Source organism: Seriola dumerili, unplaced genomic scaffold, assembly GCF_002260705.1.
Source record: "Seriola dumerili isolate Sdu_G_001 unplaced genomic scaffold, Sdu_1.0 BDQW01000016.1, whole genome shotgun sequence".
In the NCBI taxonomy this organism is placed as follows: domain Eukaryota; kingdom Metazoa; phylum Chordata; class Actinopteri; order Carangiformes; family Carangidae; genus Seriola; species Seriola dumerili.
In genome coordinates, this window is record NW_019174271.1 from 413,692 (window position 1) to 440,387 (window position 26,696).

The 26,696-nt window shown below is 42.6% G+C and overlaps 1 protein-coding gene across 1 annotated transcript in view; it reads left to right on the forward strand.

Moving 5' to 3' along the window:
• The first annotated feature begins 257 nt into the window (after window positions 1–257).
• The window catches only part of snrk (SNF related kinase), a 51,631-nt gene continuing 25,192 nt past the window's right edge, over window positions 258–26,696 (forward strand). The window contains 2 exon segments of the mRNA XM_022750894.1: window positions 258–453; window positions 1,208–1,922. Of these exon segments, the coding sequence (XP_022606615.1) occupies window positions 1,334–1,922 (589 nt within the window). The 5' untranslated portion in view covers window positions 258–453; window positions 1,208–1,333.

Sequence of the window (26,696 nt, forward strand, 5' to 3'; positions counted from 1 at the left end):
ATTGGAATTTGAATTAGTAATAGATTTAATGAGAGAATTTTAGCTGAGTTTATTACGATGTCATGCATAGTCTCTTGAAAAGTGGGGGTGATTTTCAAATATGTGTACAGTCTATGGTATGGTGTTTTATGTTTTCTGTGAGTGTGACCGTTTTGGAAATGTCGACACTTTTTTGAGCACGTGAAGGCAGCATCACAGCCCTACCGCCTCGGCTGGGAGGATACAACCGTTCCGATTAGGGCGACCGTTGCCAACGATGCAATTCCTCGTTTTACGAACGAACCCTGGGCACAGGCACCTCCTGAGTGCCGCGGTCACCACCGAGAGGCTGCACCACCCTCATCTTCTCTGATAATTTGCGATAAGCTTCAATTGACAGCACCCGAAGGACTCCAAGGCACCCGGCGAAGACCGGACTCAGGGCTTTATGTTTACCGAAGACAGGCTGGAGAGGTGAGCTGAGCGAGTCGTAGTAACTTTAGCTTGCTACATGCTACATGCTAACCACGGCTAGCTGTGAGATATTTAAAGCAGTCCCTGGTGTACCTGTGTGGTCAGCGCTATGTTACGTGGATACATGTGTCTGTGTAGAGCACATTGACGGGTGGGTTTGTGAATTTGCAGGCAACGTCGTAACGTTAAAGACGGAAAGCAGTTAACGTCAGTCAGATTGCTAACGTTGATCAATCAATGTACAACGAGCTAGCCCCTGGTAACGTTCGGCTAACGTCAGTTGGTTGTGCTACCGCTGGGCCCGTTATGCAGCTGACTTCTGGGCTAGTTTGTCAAACTCAGCGGACAGCGGACCTTACATGCGACCATGGGAAGCCTTTATTTATAGTTTCAGGAAAGTTTAACGTGGCTCATTGTAGCAGGACGAGGCAGCACATGAGGATAAATGAGCTAACGACTGTGCAGAAGCCATTCTGTCAAAACAACAGCTACGCCTCCTCTGAATATTCGGCAAACGGGGGGGGGGGATTCAGGGTGCAGTTTTTATGCGTTAAGCTAAATATACTTTTTGTACAATGCTCTTAATGACGCGCATTTCATTCTGTAAAATAGCCAACCATTATTCTGCACAATGCTTCATGATGAGAAAGGGAGTGGACAGGTGTATTAGTATTGTCAGATGTCGTAAATTTTATTTGGACTCAGTCAGTGTTGATTGTAACTGTAGTAATTCTGTGTTTCTCATGTCATTCAGGAAGCCGGAGCCATGGGTTTCTCTTTTCAGCCTTTGATGAACTGAACTAAGCTGGACTCACAGGACTCAGCCAATCAGTCCCTACCTGCAGTGGGGGCTCCCCTCTCCCCATCGCACTCTATAGCTATGGCAGGCTTCAAGCGGGGCTATGATGGCAAGATCGCTGGCCTGTATGACCTTGACAAGACGCTGGGCCGCGGCCACTTTGCTGTGGTCAAGCTGGCACGCCATGTCTTCACCGGGGAGAAAGTGGCGGTGAAGGTGATCGACAAGACTAAGCTGGACACTGTGGCCACGGGTCACCTCTTCCAGGAAGTCCGCTGCATGAAGCTGGTCCAACATCCCAACATTGTGCGCCTGTATGAAGTGATAGACACTCAGACCAAACTTTACCTCATCTTGGAGCTAGGTGATGGAGGGGATATGTTTGACTACATTATGAAACATGAGGAGGGTCTGAACGAAGAGCTGGCCAAGAAATATTTTGCCCAGATTGTCCATGCTATTTCCTACTGCCATCGGCTGCACGTGGTGCACAGGGACCTCAAACCGGAGAATGTGGTGTTTTTCGAGAAACAAGGGCTGGTCAAGCTCACTGACTTTGGATTCAGTAACAAGTTTCAGCCGGGGAAAAAGCTGACAACCAGTTGTGGATCTCTGGCATACTCTGCACCAGAAATACTGTTGGGCGATGAGTATGATGCTCCGGCCGTAGGTATGCAAAACATGTAGGCTGATGAGTGATGCTAAAGTAATGAGATGAGTCACACTCTTAATTAGAACATGGCAGAGTTATAGTGCAGTGCTACCAGACAGGATGCGAGCAAGATCTTTGATTCAGATCATTTAGGAAACTATATTGATTTTGCCCAGGCACTGTAATCATTTTATCTTGTATGATCCATTCTCTGTTTTGAGTTGGGCGGACCAGGCTTGTTGCCTGTGGTGCCAGCTCAGTGTCCAGTCCACTTATTAACTCCCTTACCTCCTATCTTTGTGTCAGAACACAGGCTTTTGGCATCAAGCTACACAGGACATCTTTATCAGTCATATTAAATCCAGCTTCAGAACAGCAGTGTAATGTAGTTGGCACTGTGGCTAGCATCTGTTTCACACATTTTTTTCACACCTTGCTGTAACACCTTGGCTGTTGGTTTGCTTACAGAGCCTGGACATGTGTAATGGCTTTTCTTGGGTTGAGATAACTTCAGTACAGAGCAGCCATCAATCATGTGCCAGGGGCCTGTGCTGCACTGAATATTCACAGCTCAACTGTGTGTTCTAGTTGTTTGCTTGTAGCAGTACTTGACACTGATCATTTTGCAGCTTGCCATAGGCCATGTGTTACAAGGTCAGCTCTACTAGCACTGATGTCCATGGGTGTCCCATTGCACTAAATTAACTGGCTCATTGATTTTCTATGAGGGCTGACAGAGTGCAGACAGACGGATTGTGTGTCCGTCCATGACTGATATGATATCTTTCACATCAGGTAGCTTCATAGCACTAGGTCCAGCTTGTGGACTGGATAATGAGATATGCTCAGTTAAGCTTGTTTTGCAGCCGGTGTGGTTGTTGATGTGGTGCTAATTCTGAAGGAGTCTGAAATCGGCCTCATGATTGTTTATGGTTGTGGAGAAAGCAGTCACCTAGGTTTTATTTACTTCCCCTTTTTTCTGTCATGGTTCTCACAAACTGAAGACGTACGGCAGAGAAAATGAGGAAACTGTGGTTAATTTCAAATCGAACCTGACACACAAACCGGCACACACTCACTCATTTGAAGAACTGTGATATGATAGACCCTGGACAGTGAAGGTGGTAGTATATTGCTCTGCAGTACTGCCCTGTGCTGCTTGAGCAATTGCTCACAATGAAGGGAGTTGATTGGCGGGAATACAATGAAACATGAAGTGAGTGGCTGCATATGGTGCACAGGGACCTGATGGTCAGGGAACATGGGGTTCTTACAGGAGCCAGGCTGGTCAAGCCTACTGCACTCTGATATGAGCAGTGTTATGAACACCTTTGTAGAACTGGATTTTGAATTTCTATTTGTCTTGAATGCGAAGGTTAAGTATTTTAATTAACAAGTTCTCATACAGGGATTAATATTACAGATATGAAATCATAACACCAGGTGCAGGGAGACAGCAAGATATTCTCCTAGAATAAAAGTACTGAAAGACCTGGGTTTGTTAAAATCCTGTAAGCACTGACATCTTTTCTTCTTCTATGATCTTCAACATACTGAAGTTACAGACTAAGTAGGAATAGAAATCAAATGTCAATACTTTCTTTTCAGTATCAGATATCTGGTCAGATGGTTCATCTTGTTTATTTGTTCTTTGTTTAGATACTTCCTGTTTCAAATCAAAATTTTGACAGTTTTAACTTCTCTGGTTGTGTGTACTTGGACATTTTACTTTTAAGCACTTCCGCTTCTCTTGCCAGATGAAAGAAGTTAGTTAGTACTGTAGGAAAACATGCTGACAGTATTTTCCTCAAACTAGGACATTGAAAAAGTCAGGCCTTTGGACCTGAAAGTAATTAATCAGCACTTGTCTTGAAATAGTACTTAGAAGTGAGGTATGATTAGTGCTCACAGCTTTGAAAATACAGTTGTGGTGCTTTGTAAAAGGCATATGCTTGTCATGTTGATTGATGCTTGATACCCATTCACAAAACCCTCAGTTTTTCTTTTGTGGCTTTAGACTGCAAAGTGTCAGTGTGCTGTAAATTTCTAGTTAAAGGTTTGACCAAAGACAAGACAGAATGAGCTTTAAACCAGTCCAGGGGATCAATGTGAGGAGGTGGGCAGTTGTCCTGGCAGTACTGATTTAGTTTGGTAGTTATGTTCTGCATTTTCACGTTGCGATATTATATAGCTCGTTACATTACCAGATGCCAGTAAAAAACTGGGAAATTAACATGGCAGTTGCATAAACTGTTCGATTTTTTTCAAATTTTATGACTGTTCAATTATTAGAAAATCATCCCTACTGGTCACTGCAGGTATCATTGATTGTTAGCATGGTAACATTGGTCTTAGGCCTGAGTTAGCCTGGAGGTAAGGTGTCTAATGTTTTTGGCTTAAAATGAGTCAATCTTTATTTTTGTGAAACAGTCTGACTAACATGAGACTGATCTATGAGCAAAATTAAGACTGGACCAATACTGGAGTCTGGAGAAATGGAGTCATCATTTATACTGGCTGCTCTTCACTGTATTAAACTGTGTTCTGGTGCAACTACAGATGCTGCAGGGGGATTTATGAACAGAGGTTTGAGTATCCAGAGCATCAAGCCAAAAGTGAACCCTGTGTATGTGTATTTTGTTGTTATGTAGCTGTATGAAATGCCTTTTCCATTCTGTGAATTTGTAGTGTATTACTATCTGCAGTGGTTGTGCGGAGAGGCCGTTTGCCTCTGTTCACCCAGGATTATTGATAGTCACTGTCCATATGTAACTCACTATACATGATTGTGCTGAGCAGAGCTGTTTAGTAGATCTAGCTGTCTGCGCTTTCTGCCAGGTGGCTGCTGTGTGTGATGTACTTACAGGCACTGGTAGCAATTTCATAGGTGCTACTTTTGGCTGTGTTGTACAGTCACAGCCCTCTGCAGCTGTTGGGTTGAGTGTACTCGGAGCCATTGATGGCCACTCTCTGGCGCTGTGTTTATCTGCTGGTGCTCTTCTGTGCGTCACAGTGCAGTTTAGACAAGTGCTGCAGGGGCTGTTGTGATCAGAGCAATTAGCCCTGTGTGTATGTTGCTCTAAAGAATGAGGGGAAAGTGGTTACTAGAAAGGTGTTCTCTGTGCATTTTCCAGCAATATGCAGCCCAGTCAGGTGCTTCTCATATCAGGGAACTTCAGAGAGGAAAGACTGGTGCACACCAACACTCATTATGGATTTTCCTTCGTTCGTCCTCTCAGTGTTCTCCAGTCTTTTCTCTCTGAAGTGAAAGTGTTTGTTGTTTGCACATGTGCAGCTCAGACCACAGAAAGGTTTACTTTAGTTTTTCTTGTGGCCTGGGGAGCAGGCTCGTCATCTACTAGACTTAACAACAGGATAGGAGTGTGTTTGTTCGTATGTCTGGGAGATAAACATGACGATCATCTCTTCAGCATAACTGAGAACCACATTCCGTGCCTTTGCATTTCTTCATGTTTCTCAGTGGTGGCAGGATAAAGTGTAGTGCAGTTAATGATAATTAGTACTTTCATTACATAGGTGATGTTTTACCTTCAGACAGGCTAAAGATTTTAGTCAGAGGTCAGCATGCTCTTTAGCTGAGCCTTCCTGTCTACAAGTACCCATTGATGACCCATATCAACCTATGTATGTGCGCCTGTCCCCTGTAAAGCTGTTTAGCACGAACCACGAGGGAACCTGAACCTTGTCTTCAGAGAGGGGCTGGAGGGGCTCTTATATACACTATATGGACAAAAGTATTGGGCCACACTTCTTAATCATTGAATCCAGGTGTTTCATTCAGTGCCATTGCCACAGGTGTATAAAATCAAGCGCCTAGCCATGCAGTCTGCCTTTACAAACATTTGTGAAAGAATGGGTTGTTCTAAAGAGCTCACTGAATTCGAGCTTGGTACTGTAATAGGACGCCACCGTTGCAACAAGTCAGTTCGTGAAATTTCTTCCCTCCTAGATATTCCACGATCAACTGTGAGTGGTATTATTGCAAAGTGGAAGCTTTAAGGAACCACAGCAACTCAGCCACGACGTGGCAGACCGCGTAGAAGTTACAGAGCGGGGTCGCTGAGTGCTGAGGCGCATAGTGCCTAATAGTCGCCAGCGCTCTGCTGACTCAATAACTTCCCTGTTCCAAACCTCCTCAGGCACAAACATCAGCACAAAAACTGTGCGCCTGGAGCTTCATGGCATGGGTTTTCATGGCCGAGCAGCTGCATACAAGCCTTACATCACCAAGCACAATGCCGAGCATCGGATGGAGTGTGGTAAAGCACGCCACCACTTGACTCTGGAGCAGTGGAAACATGTTCTGTGGAGTGACGAATCACGCTTCTCTATCTGGCAGTCTGATGGACGAGTCTGAATTTGGCGAATGCCAGGAGAACGTTACCTACCTGACTGCATTGTGCCAACTGTAAAGTTAAGTGGAGGAGGGATAATACTATGGGGTTGTTTTTCAGGGGTTGGCCTAGGCCCCTTAGTTCCAGTTAAGGGAAATCTTAATGCTTCAGCTTACCAAGACATTTTGGACAATTCTATGCTTCCAACTTTGTGGGAACAGTTTGGGGAAGGCCCTTTTCTGTTCCAGCATGATTGTGCCCCAGTGCACAAAGCCAGGTCCATAAACACATGGTTGGGTGAGTTTGGTGTAGAAGAACTTGACTGGCCCGCACATAGCCCTGACCTCAACCCCATCGAACACCTTTGGGATGAACTAGAATGGAGATTGCGAGCCAGGCCCTCTAGTCCTACGTCAGTTCTTACCTCACAAATGCTCTTCTGGATCAATGGGCAAAAATTCCGTAAATTTCTGTTATAGCTGCAAAAGGGGGGACCAACTCCATATAAATGCCTATGGATTTAGAATGGTACGTCATAAAAGCTCCAGTTGGTGTAATGTGTAGGTGGCCCAGTGCTTTTGTCCACATAGTGTATGTCCTGGTTACTGTTTCCTGCTGCCAGTAGATGGGAAGAACAGTTAATCCATGCTATTATTTGGACTGGGCCAGGAGAGGATGAGAGGGAGGCAGGATGCTGCAGTTACGCAGTCCTGTGTTGACACAGACTGGCTGGCTGTGATTAGAACTCATTCAACTGGTTCACACCACCGGGACAAAGACCAGCTTCCTCATTATCTGAAGCACTCTCCAACCCCAAACAAAATATTGTAAATCTTTCCATCAGGGAGGGGTTAAAGTAATAGTTGATGTAATTGCTTCTTCTTCGGGTAAATGCATTTATTCATGAGTCATGTTTGTCAGCTCAGAAAGAAATGCTTTGTATCATATCATAAGAACAATAGATGTATGTGTATGCATTTTCTGTACAACCTGTGGAAGGTAACAGACTTTGTTTTCTATAATCAGTCATATATTGGTAAGAAGCCTTGTTTTGATCCGCTCCCGTTTGCCCCTTTAACATTACTGTATTATGATGTTAGTACAAACTCATCACTTCCTGTAACTGCTTCACATTAAAAGCCCTCTAGCTTTTCAGTGGATACAGTCCCCACCCCCGAATACTTTTATTGTGAAACATTTGCAAGCATACCATATGTAACAACAGCTGGATGGGAGCAAAGCAAAACAAAGCCAAGTGGATGAATGAATCAAAGGCTTAAGATGTAATCCAGAACAAAGTTCTGAGCATAGCATGAATATATTAAATTAAAGCAGTTGAAATTTACATCATGCTTAACTGACATGCACATTATATGACAGGTACCAGGAGTTTATCCACCCTTATTTTTCCCCGGCCGACCTTTATTTGTGTTGACGACCCCCTGATCATTATAGGAGACTCGGCTATTGATTGACCTTATTAGAGGAAATACAGTATCTCAATTTGTCCTGGTTTTCTGGTCACTTCTGAACACTGGTCCTTCTGACTCAGTGACGTGTTAAATGGTTTAGTGTTAAATGGTCAGGGTCTCAGACAGCCTTCAGAGGCCCTGCTGGCTTTTGTTTCTTTGCCATCAGAGTAGGTTTCAATTATCTACATATGTTATGTCCCTGCTCTTGGGGAAACTTAGACATAACATGTTGTGTGACTCCGCCACTCTTCCCATTCCCAAGAAAGGCCAGCTGCTAAGTGTCAAAGGTCAGAAATTCAGAGTAGCAGTTTATTTAGCTTAAGAGTTGAGCCATGCCCAAAGCAACAAACAGAAGTTCACTAATCTGCCCTGATCGCCCCTGTGAAAGAAAACAAAATATAAAGAAATGACAAATTTCTAACCTAACGTCCCGAACCACAAACAAGAAGGGCCTCTGACTCCAACCAGACTGTTCATCCAGTCAATCAAAATCTCTCACAATATACTAATTTAACAAACTTGACAAGCTTTCCAAAAGGCTTCATCTACGATAACTCTACTCACAGAACACTCAACAATACAGAGAAGGAGATGCTGCTTGTTGGAGGCGAAGGAGAGACAGGTGGCTGTCACCTGAGCTTTAAAAAGACTGCTGTCAGCCATTGGTCCAATCCAGAGGTGACAATCCCTTCGAACCACAGGGCCTCACTTGTTTCATCATCATCATCATCACACACACACTGCCACTGAGGGGAAGAGAGGGACATATGCCATATTAAAGCACAAATAAGAGACATGATAACAAAGTGTGATCTGGTTTAGCTTCAGTGTAACACTGTTTCTGTCTCATCTCCACTTTTTGTTTGATGGATTTTAACTCAGTTGAGCATCGCTGTGTTGAAGGTGAACCCTGGTGTGTAACAGTAACCTGTGGCTACCAGTTCATTCATGCAACCCCTGTGTGAATCAGAGACTATGATTTTACCTTCTTGTGAATGAAAAGTGCTGCTGATATTACAAACCAGTCAAGAGAGGAATTTCTCTCTTTGTTAGTTTTGGGATGGACTGATGAACACTCAGTTATATTCAGTGCTGATGCAGAAAGTTGACCCTGCTGCTCTGACTGCCTTTATTCATCTGCGAGTCTGAGTCATGTTCTGGTGAGAGACCAGGATGAAAAGATGGACATGTTAAGACATACACACACTAATACACACACTCCACTACAGTCACTTCTCCTAATTGTGCTCCTTAAAGGAGTTTACCCCTCTCATGGTCAGGCCTCAGTCAACAGGCGTCTTTCATAGCAGATATTTTGACTTGTTATCGTAAAAAAGCACAGGTGTTACTAATATTATTCATTCATCAGATTCATCAGGTGTCCTATGACGAACTAATTAGAATTTGGTGGTCAAAGGTCAAAGGTTTGACTGGGTTATCGGGTATAGATTGATTGTAAATTAAATGTACAACACAAAATGAAGGGGTCTGAATAGTTTGTGAAGCCACTGTAAGTGTGTTTCCATTCTCCGTTTTTATGCGCATTTTCAATTTGCACATGAAAAACCTGAGTTGCACTGGAAAGTTGGAAAGAATGGTCGGACCAGTTGCTGCATGTCACTCTCCTACTCTCTCCTTGCAATTCCTGTCTGTCTATCTCACTGCTGGGTCTGAATTTTTGATCCTGCTGTACCTTAATTAGTTATCGATTTGTTTTCACCTTCACTGAGGCCCAGCAGGTCTACAGCCAAGTTGTGTAAGAGTTGTATAAAGTGCTGGCACGATGAATACCTGCCAAACCACAGATGTTTACGAGTCAAGGTATGGAGGGAATGGGGAAAGAGTTGAGAAGTGGTTTGTGTTGTTGGTTGACACTGCTTTTAGGGGAAGGAAAAATTCCTCCTGCTTTGTAAACATAAAAACAACATGAGAGGTCATGACAGCTGGTTAGTTCTGCAGTTTGACATCCTGCTTTTTTGGATCGGGATTCCTGCTCTGGAATAAAGTAGTTGTGCTGCCTTCACTGACTAGAGTGAAAGGAGCATGAAAGCGTGTGTAGAGTTATCATTGAATAGATTGTCCAGTCTTAATGAAGTGTGTGTGTGTGTGTGTGTGTGTGTGTGTGTGTGTGTGTCCCACGTAAACCCTGTGAAGTGACTCTTGAGAAATGTACACCTAGCAGAGGGAGGACAGGGGAGAGAAGGCTGTGGAGGAGTGGTGCATGTGGATGAGAATGTCGAAACATGAATCCGGTTCTGTTTCCATTAATTCCATTGATACTGATGACCCCAGAGGTGGCAGGTCTGGTCTCGTTCTTCATATCAGGGAATATCAGAAGCACACTAATGTGAGGATTTCTACTTCTACTTTCAATACATGTTGTCAATCTGTCTGTCCTGTATAGAAATACAGTAATAGATGTCCATACTTAGTGGGACTTTAGTTTTTCTCACTGTTTCTTGTACTAACTTCAAAGCAGTGAAAGACAGTGGGTACGCTGATGTGTCTGTATGACTGTGTCTGTAAAAGTGATTTTGAAAGTCAAGGAAGGAAAGAGGCTGACTTAAACACCTGGTCAGCTATCAGTCAGGCTCTGTTCATGCCTGCATTAACATGCACACATTCAGAGGTGGTCTGAGCTGCATATGGCCACATTCTTTTAGCATATGTCCTGGGCCACATTGGAGGACTTGAAGTGAGTATCAGTCTGTAAGAGCGTGAGTAGAAACCATGAGGAGTGGAAGTAACGAGCATTAACTGAAAAAATGGAGGTGATGAAAATACATGTGAAATGAAAAATTGAGGGATAAATTATCAAGTGATTTGATGAATTCAAAGCTGATACGATTGAAAGGGTGGTGATATGACGAAAACAGAGACGACTGTCAACATTCAGAATCAGAATTTTTCTTTATTCGACAAATGTATACAGGAATTTGACTTGGTGATAACAGCACAAGAGGGCAGGAACAAGAAAAAACACACAATTAAAACTACATAAAAATGTAAGTTAAGTTATTTAAGTTAAGTTCATCATTGACAACACAGAATTAATATTTATCATTTCAGGAAAGTGGCTTCAAGGGTGGAAGTCACAAAAAAAATTGAAATTGCATTGAAAAACAGGGATAAATTGTCAGTTGATTCAATTTTATTGGCGTTGTTTTTTCCACAAGTCACAATAGTGTTGACATTTATAATTTAACTTGCTGATGTTAGCATTTAGCTCAAAGCCCTGTGGTGCTTCAGATCAGACTCACAGAACTCAATCAATTAACAAAATTACACCATCTGTTTAATTAATTTTGTGACTTACACATCATCTTGATATTACAGTTCTCAGCTCTCATGTTGAACTTCTTCAGCTTTTAACATGAGAATAGATTGGTAAGTGCTGCGGGCACTGATGGTCACACCCTTTATAATTCCAGTAAAACACATTACTCATAACAGATAGTGCCAAATGTTTTTCACATCGCTGTCAATGTCTTTCAGTCATCGCCCATCAGTCAACAATAACATTAGGACACATTAAGTAATATAGCATTGCCCGGGGACAGGTAGTTTGACACACCTGCTCTGATGCTTTTACCATGGCAGCTTCGGGCACCATATTATTTTCAGTAAAAGTAAGCTGACTATAACAGTCATTAGCTCACTTTCCTCTGGGCCTGTGGTTCCCAGGTACAGATTTTACAGCAGGGAATTAGTTTGTGGACGTGAGCTGAAAATTGTGATGTGACTGTGGTGGAGGGATAGACACCCTTTGGATTTCCACTTGACATAACTGTAACAACTGTGCACTTTCTGTTGTTTGGCCTCTTTTAATAAAACCAAGACTCTGTGTGATCACCATGCTCACTTCACACAGGCAGTGTGGACCAAGCTTTAACTGCTGATGCATTGGCAAAGTGCTTAGACTCCTCCATCCCCTCACTCAGTCTTAGTCTTATAAACTCAAATTCCTTGCCTCAGCTAACTATTATATTCATTATCCATTAATCCGACAACTTTGTGATTAACAGATAAATTGCTTGGTCTATATAGCTTCAGAAAACGGTACAAAATAACCAAAGATAAACCTAAAAATATTAAATTTTGCAAAACTGTGAAAAGCAGTGTTTAGTATTTTTCCGTAGATATGAAAGGTTGCTCATCTCATGTCTCAGGTCATCATCTGTACTTTGTTAAGATGAGTAAGGGTTATTTATACCCTTTTTACACCAAAATTAGCGGATATGATGATTTTTTTTTTAAACACAGGTAAACCCGCTTGAAAAGGCATTCCTCCTTTTACACTGCCAGCCGAGTTTGCTGGAGAGCACACGCACACATGCAGTTACAGAGCACACACACACAGATGCAGTGGAGAGAGAGTGAGCTGCTAGCCGCTGTGCAAAATGTTAAAACAGATCTGTCACGTCTCATCTCTGGGTTGGAGCTCCTGTCAGTGTCGGAGCCTCCGTGTGAGACGGTTCGATGCTGGACAGGTGACAGGTCTGTCTACAGTGTGTGTGTGCTCTGAACCAGGAGAAAATTTGCGTGTTCACCTGAGTGTTGTGTTTACATCACTGCTGATTGCATCCCTCTCCCTTGCCCACCAAAGCCAGATGTTAGCGGGTTTTAGCAGGTTTTTTGACCGGGGGCAAAGGGGGTTTAGGGTCAGTCATGAAATCATGACTTCTGCTGCATCTGTTCTGTTGAAACACAGCTCTGCCTTTGTCTGTGAGATAGCAGCTCAGAGAGGAGCTGTTACCATCTGCTACCAGTTGCTGCTGCTTGTCTGTAAGTCAGCCAGGTTACACACTGCCTCATGTGACACAGACACTGTTAGTGAATCAGTCTGAATCTGTTGTTTCTTCTGTCCCGACCAGACAAACTCTGGATTATGATTCACAACAACAAACCTAGGCAAATGGGAAAGTGTGCAGCATTTGTAAGATTCTATTAGCAGCCAGCTCTGCCCTTTGACTTCCCAGAGATATTACAGTATATGTTACAGTATCATGATGTACCACTGTTTCCATTGAAAAAGCCATGATACACTGTAAATTGAAGCTGTATCATTCGTCACTGCCAAGATGTGTAGCCAAAGTTTACAGCATGGTGTGTGTGTTCTCAGCTGGAGGCAGAGGAGGTGGGTGATATGTCACACAGTGTGCTGCCAGGCTCTACATCAGGATCTGGTTTCACCCTCAGTGTGAGCTGTTTCCATTTTGACTTTTCCATCTCACTGTGGCCTGTCCTCTCCTGTGCTCCTGACATCTTCTCCACTCCCTCCACTTCCTGAAAAGCAGTCTAGGTTGGGGTGGCAGATGTCTCCACCGCTCTGCATCTGACACATCAGCTATTAATACATACTGAGCTGCTGAGTGGGACAAGCTCTCTCTGGTTGACTTATCCACAAGTCCACATCCCAGATAAAGCAGCCAGCACTGTACTGCATCTGGCCAGCCTTCAGTGAGCCAGCCAACCAGTGAATCAGTCAGCTGTGTTCTCATTGGCTGTCAGTGTCTCCTTCCACTACCAGCTGAGATGGACATGATGAAGATTTTAGATCCTGTTAGTACTTTCCTTTGTCCCAGACTAAATAAGGTCTTGGAGACATGTTCCCTTTGAAAATGAGAGCTATGAAGGAGAGGTGATGAAGACAGGAAATGATGTTGGCCTGTGTTCTAACCAAAGACAGAGCTGCTTGATGAACTGTTCCCTCACTATAGAGAGAGGACAACAAGCAGGCAGGGAAGCAGAGGTGATTAAGTGTAATTACTCCTTTCAGTGATCCGTGACAGAGTAGAGGTGGTGCTGCTGTGTGCAGTGATGCCCGTCTCTCTGTATCATCACAGGCCACTGGGTCGGCCCAGTTGGCTGCTTGGCAGGCTAATTGAATGACCAGTCTCTCAAACATGCAGACTAACATGTCTGTGGGATAATTTACAGGCTGGTTAGTTGGGCTGAATCCTGTTGCTGCTCCACACATATTCTTAACCTCAACAATGACGCATCAGCTGAAGTGAAGACTTCTGGTAACACTTTATTTGAAAGGAGGGAGTTAAAGAGTTTATCCAGATCAGAACTTTAACCCATGAAGACCTGAGGCGTCCCCTCTGTTTGACAACAACCTCCTAAAACCAGAGGGTTTTCACTGAAATAAAAACCATGTGAGAGCTTAAACATTTGACTTTTATTGAAACCATGGTCTTTGACCTGGTAACTGAATATGACTGGAAAAACAAGCGTAATTATCAACATTTTCAGTTCAGTTAATTTATTTTTATGTTTTATGTTTGTTTTTTTAATGTTTACAAACATAATGTTTAAAAACAATGATTTACAATAAAAGCCAACGTTTTAAGTCATATTGCCCTACTGATATACACTATAACTGGTTAAAACACTGAATATAGCAGTGTCACATAAAACTCAGTGTTTCGTTGATGGACACAGGACGTCAGGAGGAGCTGCGAGCTGTTAGTGTAGCTGCCGCTAACATTAGCTCAGCTTGTTTGGATTCCTTCAGTGTTCATTGTTTTTTTACCAGCAGCTGAATTATCCACAGAGGTCTCCTCCAAATTAAAAAGACCAGGTGAATAAAACCAGTGAAATCACTGAATAAACTAGTTTCATGTTAAAAATCAATGTTTCTCTCAGGGCATATGGAGGAGCTGAGATGGGGGCTATTTGCTCAGCTTGTTTCTCTTATAACTTAAGATCCAGATGTCTCATGACTAAAATTCTCCAGTTATAGTTATGAGATTATCAGGTTATCAAAAGTGACGGTGATGTGACTTGGAACTGTGAGAAAGTAGTTGGCTGACAGACGGTGTGTATTCAAAAATCTAAAGTCAATGCCAAAATTCTGAGGGTACTTTCTGAATGTTTTTTCAATGAACCGTCAGTACTGAAGGTACCGTAGATGTCATAGGTTCTGGAAATGTGATTCTTCCAGGGCTGATGAGGGCAGTATAGTAACCCTACAGGTGTTGTAGTATGACATCAAACTCAAAGAGAAGAAGCAGGTGCAGGTGCAGCAACGGGTCCACTGTGACTTGTGGTAAAAAAAGAGACACCAGGACTGGTGTGTGGAGATAGCTAACGTTAGCTTGTTTAGGCTAACATAGCTACAGCTAATAACATGAGCGGGCGGCTCAAAACATTAACAGGCTACAGTCAGAATATAACACTGACTTTTTAAATGAATATTTTCACACCATGGGTCTTGTCACTTCGTTAGTCAGTTTAAACTACTGCTGTACACTCACTATATGGAGGTGTGTGTGCGTGTATGTTTTAGCACACTGTGTGTGCAGCAGCCTCTGTTGGTTTCTGTTTTACTGTGGTATTGAATTTGGTACCGACTACCAAAATGTCAGGTATCGTGATATCACTTCTGAATGCAGAGTAGGAGAGGACAAGATTCTAAATAAAGTATCATGGTGCCATTGTAATGCAGAGAGGAAAAGGGTATGTTCAGTAGATCGCAGCATACACATGTATGTAAATGTATTTGGGGTAATGGGGATCAGGAAGAGGACAAGATGAGAGATGTAGGCATGACAGACAATTTTAGGACTGGGATTGACTGGGTATATATATGATATATATAAGATATAAAAATGCAGAGGGGCTTTATTCTTCACTTCCTGTTTCCTCATTGTTTGTTTATAGAAAAAGAACATTTTATGGTGTAGTTGTATTTATTATTTTCATAGTTTTCACTTTCATACAAGCTGCTTGCACTGCTGGTATGAAAATTAATTCAATCCTCTTCTGTAAGTGAATCACTTGGGAACACAGCACTTCAAATGTAAACGTGAGATATAATTGTAGGTTTACATGCCCGACTTTCCCAGGCTGAGAGTCTACAAATAGCAATGTGTACGGCTGCCATGTTGTTGTGTGTCAGTGTGTATGTGTTGACAGATTTGCCAGAGGGCCTGACAGAGGCACATTTCAGTCTCTAGTTTGAGATCGGGAACTAGTGTTGCCATGGTAACAGATGCTGTGAATGTGAGTAAGCCAGGTGTGAGGTAGTACTCCTGTGGTCCCTGGGGGTCTCTGCCTCTAATCCCAACCCCTCTCCATCACTGGCTTTGGTCAAACACATATAAATGCAGACAAATACAAGAGACGATGTTGAAGACACAAATAAATTCACCTGAGGAGTATGTAATGCTTAAGCCTTTTGAGGTTATAGCTTAAAGACTGTGTGTGTGTGTGTCTGTGTGTGTCTGTGTGTGTCTGTGCGTCTGTGTGTGCGTCTGTGTGTGTCTGTGTGCGTCTGTGTGCGCGTCTGTGTGAAGGAGTGTATGTGCTGCAGGCCACTGCTGGGACCAGCTCTTTGACCCGGTTGTGACACCTGTACAGTTTTCTTACACACTGCAGCAGGTGTCAGGAGGGCCCCGGGCTGTTTCATTACATAACCCACATTTCACCTCTAACCATGACTGAATGAAATATGTTCAGAAGAGCAGATCAAAAGCCCTGGTGGTTTATGATTTAAAGTGAACATCGTCTCCTTTCAAACTAGAAGCTCCAACAATTACAGTTTTTGTAAGCCCTGTTGTGAAGGGATTTTATGAGTAAATATTAGTATTCACGGAGCATACACGATCATATACACAGTAGGTCTTGTTCAGTCCAGTGTTGGCTTCCTTATGTTGGACTAACACATGAGTAATTATATGTTGGTACGTTAATTAGCTGCAGAGGAGAAATGATAGATGATTTGCTCTCTGCATGGATTTGGTTTCCTGTCAGGTCACTGTTATTATGTTTAATAGCTGCTAAGGACGCTAACAGAAACACTGACTTTGTTTCTTAACATTCAGAGGCCTGTGTTGTCTTTGTAGCACGTCTTCAGGGTAGACATGAAATGATATTTCATTTAGTATCACGAATATAGTGAACAAAATGATCACGGTTATCAGTATTAAAATGCACTGAAAATGTTAAAAAAGTAATAAAACACAACCTGAAATCATTCAAATCAAATCAGTCAATCATAAGGGACCAGTAGCAGTACTGGGTTTGCCTGCTGCATGCCCACTCCGTAAACAAGGGAATAGCATTTTTTTTTAATCTGTGCTGTAACGTCTTTCAGAGCACAGACACTGCAGACACACCTGTCACCTGTCCAGCACGGTGCTGTTAAACCAGGAAAACGGCAGCTACACTGTGCTCGAGGATGACAGTGAGCTGTAGCTCTTTTTAAAAACACTCGATCACTGATCGAAGCATCTCACACAGAGGCTCAGCGGCTATAGCTTACTCTTTCTCTCCTGCATCTGTGTGTGCGATCTGTGTGCATGTGAGATCGTTCCGAACACAAAAGCAAACTTGTCTGGCAGTGTAAAACGAGTCAATTCCCTCTAAGAGAGCTTAGTTGCTTTTGAAAAACCCGCTTCTACCTGCTAACTTTGGTGTAAAAAGGTTTTAGAAAGCTGAGAAATCTCCAGAGCGGCACTCTCTCTGCCTTCTGCCATGTTTTGACTGACACATAACAAACCCTCATCTGGGAGACTGTTGTTGGTTGATGCTGTCCAAACATCCATTATCTATACCACTTATCCTTACAGGGTCACGGTGGGGGGCTTTAGCCAATCCCAGCTGACATTAGCGGACATACAGAGACAAACATGCACACATGCACACCTATGGGCACGTCGGCGATTAATTGTGCATGTTTTTGGACTGTGGGAGGAAGCCGGAGCACCCGGAGACAGCCCACGCAGGCACAGGGAGAACATGCTAACTCCACACAGAAAGGCCCCAAGCCCAGGGTTTGAACCCAGAACGTTTTGCTGCACGCTGACAGTGCTAATCACTGCTCTACCGTGCCACCCTGGTTGATGCTGTACAGAACCTAATGTGAGTCAAATTAACCACAGTAAACCACCACAGTTATCACAGTGATAATTACAATTTTAATGGTAATACTAACCGTCTGGCATTTGTACCATGACTTAGCATGAAACCAGTAACCATTTCATCTCTACTACAGGGATAGACATGTTGGTCAGTCAGCTGTGCTGTCGTCAGGTCCAAATTTCAGTTTGTCTCATATTTTTGTTTATGACCAAATACCTTTTAAAACTAATGACAATCCCATTAGCCTCAACTCAGAAGAAATATTTAGATCATTTAGTTTAGTAAAAGCAGCAATACAACACTATTGAAAATACACCAGTACCATCCTTCTAAATTCTATTACTGTATATACTTTTTGGGTTTAATCTGTACAAGTTGCTACAGTGAATGCAGTAGAGTAGAAGTATAACAGTCTTTCCCCTGAGGTGAACTGCTTTGGGGGTGGGGTCTTTCTTTGCAGCTGTATCTGCTAGCATCCTCATCACTGTCACCAGATTGTGAGTTTAAAAACAACGATATGTCATCCTGACTTACATACGTTTGGGGTCGACGTCTGCTCATCTTTGTTTTAGAGAGATTTCTGACACTTGTTTTTACTGTACTTAACATGCCAAGTTGTCGACCTATCTCTCCTCTGATTTGTGCTGGGTGTGAGGGGAGGGGCTAAGACACACACAGGTGAAACATGAAACACAGGACAGGAGAGCCAAACGTAAATGGCAGCAAAACACAGCAGAGACTCACACACTGAGCTGAAAAGAAGACCAGATACATTCAGTAATAACACAAACCATTTAAAAAAACTAAATATTATTTCATTTTTGTGCGTGTTAGTACATGAGGATGCTGACATTAGCTTCACAGAGCTGCTAGCATGGCTGTGACTGTCTTGCTCTCTAATGAGAGAGTAAACTTCTCTCTCTTGGTTTTGTGCTGCTGGTCGGACAAAACAAGCAAATTGAATGTGTCACCTTGGCCTCTGGGGAAGTGTGAAACTTTATACACCAGACAGTTAATCAAGAAAACATATAAATCAATAATGACAGTTCTTGTTAGTTACCATCCATAATTCTAAGTAAATGTCATATCCAGTAAATACCATGTTAGTAGTTTATGAGTGAGGGATTTTAGTGTCTTTGATATTCAGATGAGGGGAGCAGCCCCCAGCCATCATGCTAATATAAGACAACATGAGGCAGGAGATACCTGGGAGAGAGCTGCACTTTATTCTGGGGCTCTGGCTCTCATCCATATTCAGAAACAACAGCTCTGCTCCTCACTGAGAGCCAGTGGATTCCTCCTCTACTTCCTCTATCAGTCTCACGCACCCTCACTCACTAACATATGAGCGCAGATCCTACACACACATACATGTTATATTATTTTATGTTCTTTCATTTGTGCCAAAACACACCCTCCCTCTCTGATCAGTGATCACTGTCTGCATCAGTGCGTCCTGGCGGTTCCTGTGTGCCACAGTTCTTTCAACATCTGTTGCTGTTTCTCTCACTGGCAGGACGAGCAGAAGGAATATGCCCCAGTGATACAATTAACATTTGGGATGGCACAGGGAAAAAAAAATCCCACACAACTCTCCACACAAAAAGTTGTGGCACGATTATTTTTCACCTGCTGGAAGCTGTTCCGGACTCAGTGAGTGTGCTTGCTAACAGAGTGAGAGAGCTGTGGGATGTCTGTCTGCTCTATTTATTCCTTCCATCCTCAATGTCCAGAGTCAGGTCTGATAACCTGCATTCTGTCTGAGATGTCACTTGTCATCCAGTGCCTGCAGCAGTCTTTGTATGTCAACATGATCAGTTGATCTATTTATTACCAATCACTTCTGATGCTACTACAGGCTAACATCATGGCAAAAAGCAGGGACAGAGAATGAGAGTGAATAAAGCATGTCAGAGGTTCTCAACAGGATGTAAAGAATTACCATGCTGTACAGTCTATTTTGTAATGCCCCCAGGTTTCAAGGCTGCTGTCACACTTTAGAGGCAGAGTGAAATAATTCATTTCAATACACTAGGTTTTTAATTATTTCTGCTTCAACCTGTATTTATTTCATAAATATGTAATTATGTTGGACTGCTTTAAACTGTATAAACAGTATAAATCTTAGTTCTGCTCATCCGATTTAGACACAAAGACCTGTTTCCCACAGGTGGAGAATTTACTTGTGGGTGGTGCGAGTTGTGACCAATGTGCTTACAGAGCCTCAAACAGTTTAGAGAGGGAGACTGTAACATAACACACTTAATTTTGTCGTTTCAATTTACAGATGTCCCCTAAACGCCTCACATGCAGGCTGGTGGTAGATGTTAGCTACAGAGAAACCTCTAGTCCACATTTAAGTGCACCCAACTCATCCAGGTAGTTAGTCAAAATGTAGGTAGTTTGAAATAAGATTCTAATGTCAGATTGACCTCAGATGAAATTGAGTCATTTCATCCACATGTGTGGGCCGCCCACGTAGAACCTCTGTATGGAAAAGACTGAAGGATCTCACTGGTCCAGCAGCTTTCGTGAGCAGGTCTTCTGGACCACTTTGAGCTCAGCCAGCGGTCCACAGCCCATCTAAGCTGATCCACATCAAGTCCACAGGTGAGGACACAGGGGTGTGTAGAGGGCCCTTTGTAAGGACAATGCGTCATGGAATTTCTTTTACAACAGAAACAGCACGGTCACATGAGTGAAATGTTTGTGATGTCAAGTCCTGGAGAGTAAATTTCCTCTGTGATATATTCAACCACTGATTTATAGAATAGAATATAGTGAGATGATGTTCTGTTGATTTTATTTGTCAACATCCTGTAAGTACAATTTAGACTCAGAATCTGTAATTGGACGAGCTTTTAATGCTCCACACAACCCTGATGGTTTGAAGGAAAGACTTGTTGCTTCCCCTCGGACAAGTGCTTGAGTGAGATTCAGTCCTTCTATCAGTTAAAGGAAGAAAATATTATTGACACTCAAACCCTGTATTTGACAGTGAGTGTGGATTCTAGCTGTGTTTGACTTGTTCATGGCAGACTGCTGCAAATCGGGCAGCACCAGGGTGTTGGCTGTGAGGAGGAAGCCTTAAGTACCTGAAGCCACTGCAGTTTGTTTGTTATCTGGTCTTCTACCACTTCCTGAGTGTGTGTGTGTTTGTGTTGATGCCTTTCAGTCAGATGAAACTGGTCCAAAAAAAGTTTCTCTCTCACCCACTCATGTTCCCTCTGGCTCTTTTTATTTAGGTTTGTTGGCTTGTATGTTACATAGATATTGTCACTGAGCACTTTGTTAGGAACACCTGTAGACCTGTTTATTCATGCAATTATCCAATCACGGGGCAGCACTGCAGTGCATAAAAACATACATATATGTACATACACCATGTTGATTCTCCAAGTCTTTGATATCTACTGGAGGATGAAACATTCTTCATAAACATATTCCCTCATGTGGTGTTTAGATGATGGTGGTGGAGAGCACTGTCTAACATGTCATCAGAGACAGCTGACAGAGGGGACGGCGCACTTACAGTCATTTCCAGTAACTGTGTCACATGGGTTGATGTGGTCTCAGATGTAGATTCATCTCTGTAATGAGGGTTTATCACTGCAGCTCTACTGTAACATCCCTCTGTGTGTAACTATGGACGACTTATTGGTGACTCAGAGCTAAACTTAGAGCGAAATGCAGATGCCACTTCAGTCTCTGCTACTATGGAAACTCCAGACAGTTGATGAACTCTGTGATTGTATCTTCAACAATGAACCCTCTTTGAAGTCACGTAGATCTTTTTCTCTTGATACAAAATTAGAATCAGCTTGGCCTGCTCAGCGCTTCTATACCTGCCACAGGGCAAGATGGGATATTAGCTGCTTCATTGTACCATGCAGTGCATCTGTGTGGAAACATCTGCATTAGATATGTTTCTATAGACATGTAGTGTATGACTTTAGTGTAGAATGTCATACACGGAGCTTCAGCAGGTTTGCATGTGACGGAGAGAGAGAGGCCTTTTAGGAGATCCACAGCTGTCACAGTGTCGTCTTCACTCTGTCTGCCAGTGACAACACCATTTATGTTGATGTAATGAGTGTGTGTGTGAGTGAAGGGTTGAAGAGAATGTTTGAGTGTCCTTCAGGTTGACAGTGTTGTACATGTTGGTGACAGCCTCTAGAGCTGCTGTCCATTAATGTGACTGTGGTGTCTTTCTGTGGACACACTTCTACCTCACCTGTGTGTGACGGTCGTGGAACCTCTTGGTTTTCATTTCAGCGTCCATATTAACAGGCTGGAGCGGCCACAGCCTGAGTGAGACGTGTCTGAGGCGCCGCTCATGCCTCGCTGCTGCGGCACATCATCTAGAGTTTTGGTGTGGAGCCAATTTTCATATGAGATGCAAGAGACTGCTTATTGTTTTCGGGTTCTCCGTCCATCTGTCCCATTCTTAGTAACACCTTGATGGAATTTCTTCAAATTTGGCACAGACATTCACTAGGACTCAAGGATGAACTGATTAGATTTTGGTGGTCAAAGGTCAAGGTCATGGTTACCTCACAGAACATGATTTTGGCATTGTGAACATGATATTTTAAGAACTCTTCAAGGGACTAACTTCACATTTGGCACAAATGTCCACTGGGATTCAAGGATGAACTGACTAGATCTTGGTGGTCAAAGGTCAATGTCGGTGTGACCTCACAAAACACTTTTTAGCCCTAACTCAACAAAGTTTCTTACAAATGATTCTGGATAAACAGATGTAATCTGAAACTAGTCTGAGTGGAGGAGCGATACAACCATGAGGCGTTAATTCTAGTAGTTTCACTATAGTTTCAGTGTTAAGTCTGCATGTGAATATGACATATGACACCAGTATAAAATATATATATATATATATGTGTATTTAGCAAAACCCCAATGTAGTTTTATCATCATATTATATCAATAAGTGAACACAACATTAGGTGAAAGCCAGTGTAGGGGTGGGTGATGTGGCCAAAATCTTTAATCGCAGGGACATGTATTATATATCATGGTAACTAGGGCTAGACAATTAATTGAAATGTTATCAAAATCACAATATGACCAAGTGCAAAATATCCAAATCACAGGAGCTGCAGTGTTTTTGATAATAGTAAAATGTGTCACAACAGACCATAACTGAAGCATTGTGGTGCTACAGAGACGCTATAAATTATATAAAGGAACACCCTCTAACTCAGTATAAACTCAGTGTAGTTCAGTATAGTACAGTGATACTGTGGGACTGTCCTTTACCTGTGTTTAGCGTTTCACTTTCCTCAGTTGTGCCTCGGTCAGCTGTGAAACTGTTAAGACTAAATAAAAATAATATTCTCTGTAGCATGTACACTTTTTAACATATGACATGTGATTATATTTGAGCATCTGTTAAATATCTATGATGACCCCACACTGTGATACTGTAAAGGTCTGAATCTCTGAGAAACCACTGAAATTAAAACAATAATCTGCTCAGTTTAGCCACTTGATGCTGATCTAATCACTCTGCAGAGTTAATGACTGCAGCGATAAGTTTTTTCCTCTTTACCTGACAAGACATTATCATAACGCTCTGAGGTGCACTCCACACTACAGGCTTTTCTTTTTCATTTTTCTTTGAAATGAATGAAGAAGCCTCTGCCTTTGTTTTTTGATTCAGGGCTGTTACTGGTTTGAAACAGTTCCCTTTCCTTGTTGCAAACCATAGACTGTAAATAAAAATGGATGTAGCCTCCGTGATGTCACCCACAGGTTTCTGAAGAGCGGTTTTGAAGCTCAGAGTGAGCTGCTCTGCCATCGCCTTCTTGGCAGTGCCTGACCTAATTCCCGGGTAATCCAAAAATGGACAAAGAGTTTGTGGCAAACATATGCTCACCCACCTGTCACTCAAAGAGGCCATGCCCTCAATTATACAGAACTTTAAGCCTTAATAATAATAATAATAATAACAATAATAATAATGTAAACAGGTGAGTTATATAAAAATATAAACATATCAACCTATCACTCTGATCAGTCTCAGAGCTCTGTCCCACTACATGAATTCCAGGCCAGGTTTACCATGTCTTCGTACTATAACAACATCTGGGCAGGAGGTTTTTTGGAAAATAAAGACCTGATGAATGAGCCTAAATGATTTGAATTTATGACTTAAAACCCTGAACAGCAGCTTTGTACAGCTTTGTCTGAAAGACACCAGATGAAGTTGTTTTGCCGTACTGCCAGCTGTGGTTGAACATGCTGGCTGAATTAAGCATCACATCTGGAAGACAGATGAGTTGTGGGCGTGTCAGACTGTAGCTTGATTAACTTCTCTGGAAAACACTTACTATATTTTTTCCTTTTGGCTCCTGTCTACATTTGTTTCAGTGCAGCTTTAGAAGTTCCTGTTTCAATCCATGCATTTAAAAAAAAATAAATAAATTTTGGCGAACAGCCTCCCCATACTTCAGTGCTTCACACAATCAGAAATGGTAGCAATAGCGCCACCATGTGGTGAGAAGTGAGCTAACAATCATTGCAAAATGTGTTGGCTAATATCTTTACATAGGCCATTTGCTTTATACAAACGTTTCTGCAGTTTTGAATTTTTTGCTAGAGATACTTTTGACTCCCTATCCTCCATCTTTCATCTGAGCTTTACCAAGTTTGGTACATACCATGTTTGTATGACCCAGAGCACTGCCCATGCGTTTGATTTGAGATGTCATGTAATGATGTTTTCATGACTGGCTAACAAAGTTTTATGGGTATTGTCAGCGCAGTTCAACCTTCTGTAGTCATAGTAAAAGGTTGTTGCAATAGCGTCACCATGTGGCCAGTTATTGATGTTTTATTTGACTAAGACTTTTATATCTGTATATTTCAATAACTGGAAACAACGGCAGCAGATGCAGCAATCTCATTCTCAGGAAGCTGTGTTTGATATAGATGAGTTGTTTTGTAAGGTCTGTGTCAGAGCTAATAGCAGTGGGTAGTTTAGTTTCTCTTACGTGTTTCCTACAGAGCAGCCTACGTGAGATTGTCTGGCTTTCCTCCCCCTTGCAGTAGACTCAGACACTTGTGGTGCTGGAGTCCTTTTAGAGAGAGGAAGGGGCCCAAAGTTTGACTGTTTGTTATTAACATTTACTTCTCTGTTACTGCCTTTCGTTTTTTGAGACTGTGGTATTTTAAAACTGTAACTTGGTCATCACTTCCATTATACTATAATATAGGTATATCTGTAGCCAGAGCATTGTATGGATTTGGCATTACACTCCTATAACATTGTTGGACTCATGATGGAAAATTAAGTAAAAAGAATCGAACTCAAAGCAACACAACCAGCTGTATTGTCTATTTTATTCCACCTCATCTTCTTCCTTGTCGAAACCTAGCAACGTAATAACCCATGATGCAACTCTGCCACCAACAGTTTGGTCAGAGGCTACAATAGGTCTGGTCAATTCACCACCCCTTGATTTTTAGTCTGCAGCTCCAACACGCGCTGCCTCAAATGACATCGCTTGCGGACAATTATCAGCTTCACACATCCGAGAAGTACTCCCACACCTGTAAACACACCTTGATCTGCATGTTGTCCTGTAGGATAATCAAACCATCAGACAAATCCTGCAACAGAGTGGGTGTTATGTATCTACACACACGGATCTAAACTGATATATGGGCACAGTGATGTTTCTCACAGCGGTTGGTGCCAGCTTGTTGGACGGAGTACAACATACAGGGCTGAGCAGGATTCAAGAGGTGGAGTCCACATTTTGAAGGTCTGTATCGAGCTCTCAGCCAGAACATCCAGTCCATGATTCATGAGGTTTGTGGTGAAACTGTCCCAGGTGGAAAAACGCACTCAGCTATGTGCAGCCTCCCTCAGTGCGAGAACAGAGGTTGACCTGATCCTACATTTGCCAACACATCCAGGAAACCTAATTGGTACAATAAGCAACAAGCTGCTACGCTGAAGTAACGCTGAGCCAACCTTTCTCTACATCCATGTCTGTTAATGATTCATCAGAGGAGACCTCGGTACAGAGCTGGTCAGGGTGTCAAAAATATTATAGACGTGGAAACGCTGATCACGGAGAGCACATAGAACACTTCATTGGTGCTTGTAGAGATACATGATGTTTATCTCTTTCTCTGATGCTTTGTTCTGATGCATTTAGACTAAACCGTCATTTGCTTCTGTTGTCCCTGTAACACCCCATTTGTTCAGCTTTAGCAGTGGCTCAGTTTTGCTAATACCTTTCATTTTTGCCTTCTCTGGGAACAAACGCCATCTGCAGCAGTTTATCCTCTAAACTGCTCTGTAGCCTGGGCTGTGCTGTGGATGCTCTCATAAAGCAGACTGTAACTGGACCACTGGCAGCTGCAGCTTCTTCTCTATGCACACTGTGTCCACTGTTTATATTGTCCTCTTATTTTATTACTGCTGAGTGAACATGGGTAAGTGGATTGGTATAAAACAGGCCTCAGGGACAATCTGAGACCATGACCCTGCTGGCTTTGACAGACAGGAGAAGAGAGCCTCTCAGAGAGAGCCGCAGTCATGTGGCTACACAGATACAGGTGTCCCTGACATTGAATCTGATGGAGGGTGTTAAAATCCAAACCAAACAGATCACATAGTCAGGTGAGCTTTTCCCTCTTAAAAGCACCATGAGCTCAAGTCCTGTTTATTTTTTTCACTGTCTGTATGAACGCTCAGCTGGGTCTGAAGATACAGCATGTCCAACCCATAATGCATCACTGTTAACAGATAGCTGACTCAAGCCTAGAGCTAAAAGCATCGGTGAAAAAAAAATTATACATAAAAACAGAGTTGGATTTTTTTTTTTTTTTTTTTCCATATCTGGCATTTTTTCTTTTGCTTCATCAGGGCTTTAGTCTGCCAACCCATTAAGTACCGAGGGCATCTGAGCATTTGTGCTTAATTAGAAAGTTACTTAAAAACTCTCATCATGGTAATTACCTCAGAGCTGCCAATATTTGACTGGAGCCGCCGTGATGTCTTTTTTTCCTCCAGCCTGAGTGAGTTGGCTCTGCTCCTCTGTCAGACAGGAGAGAGGAGA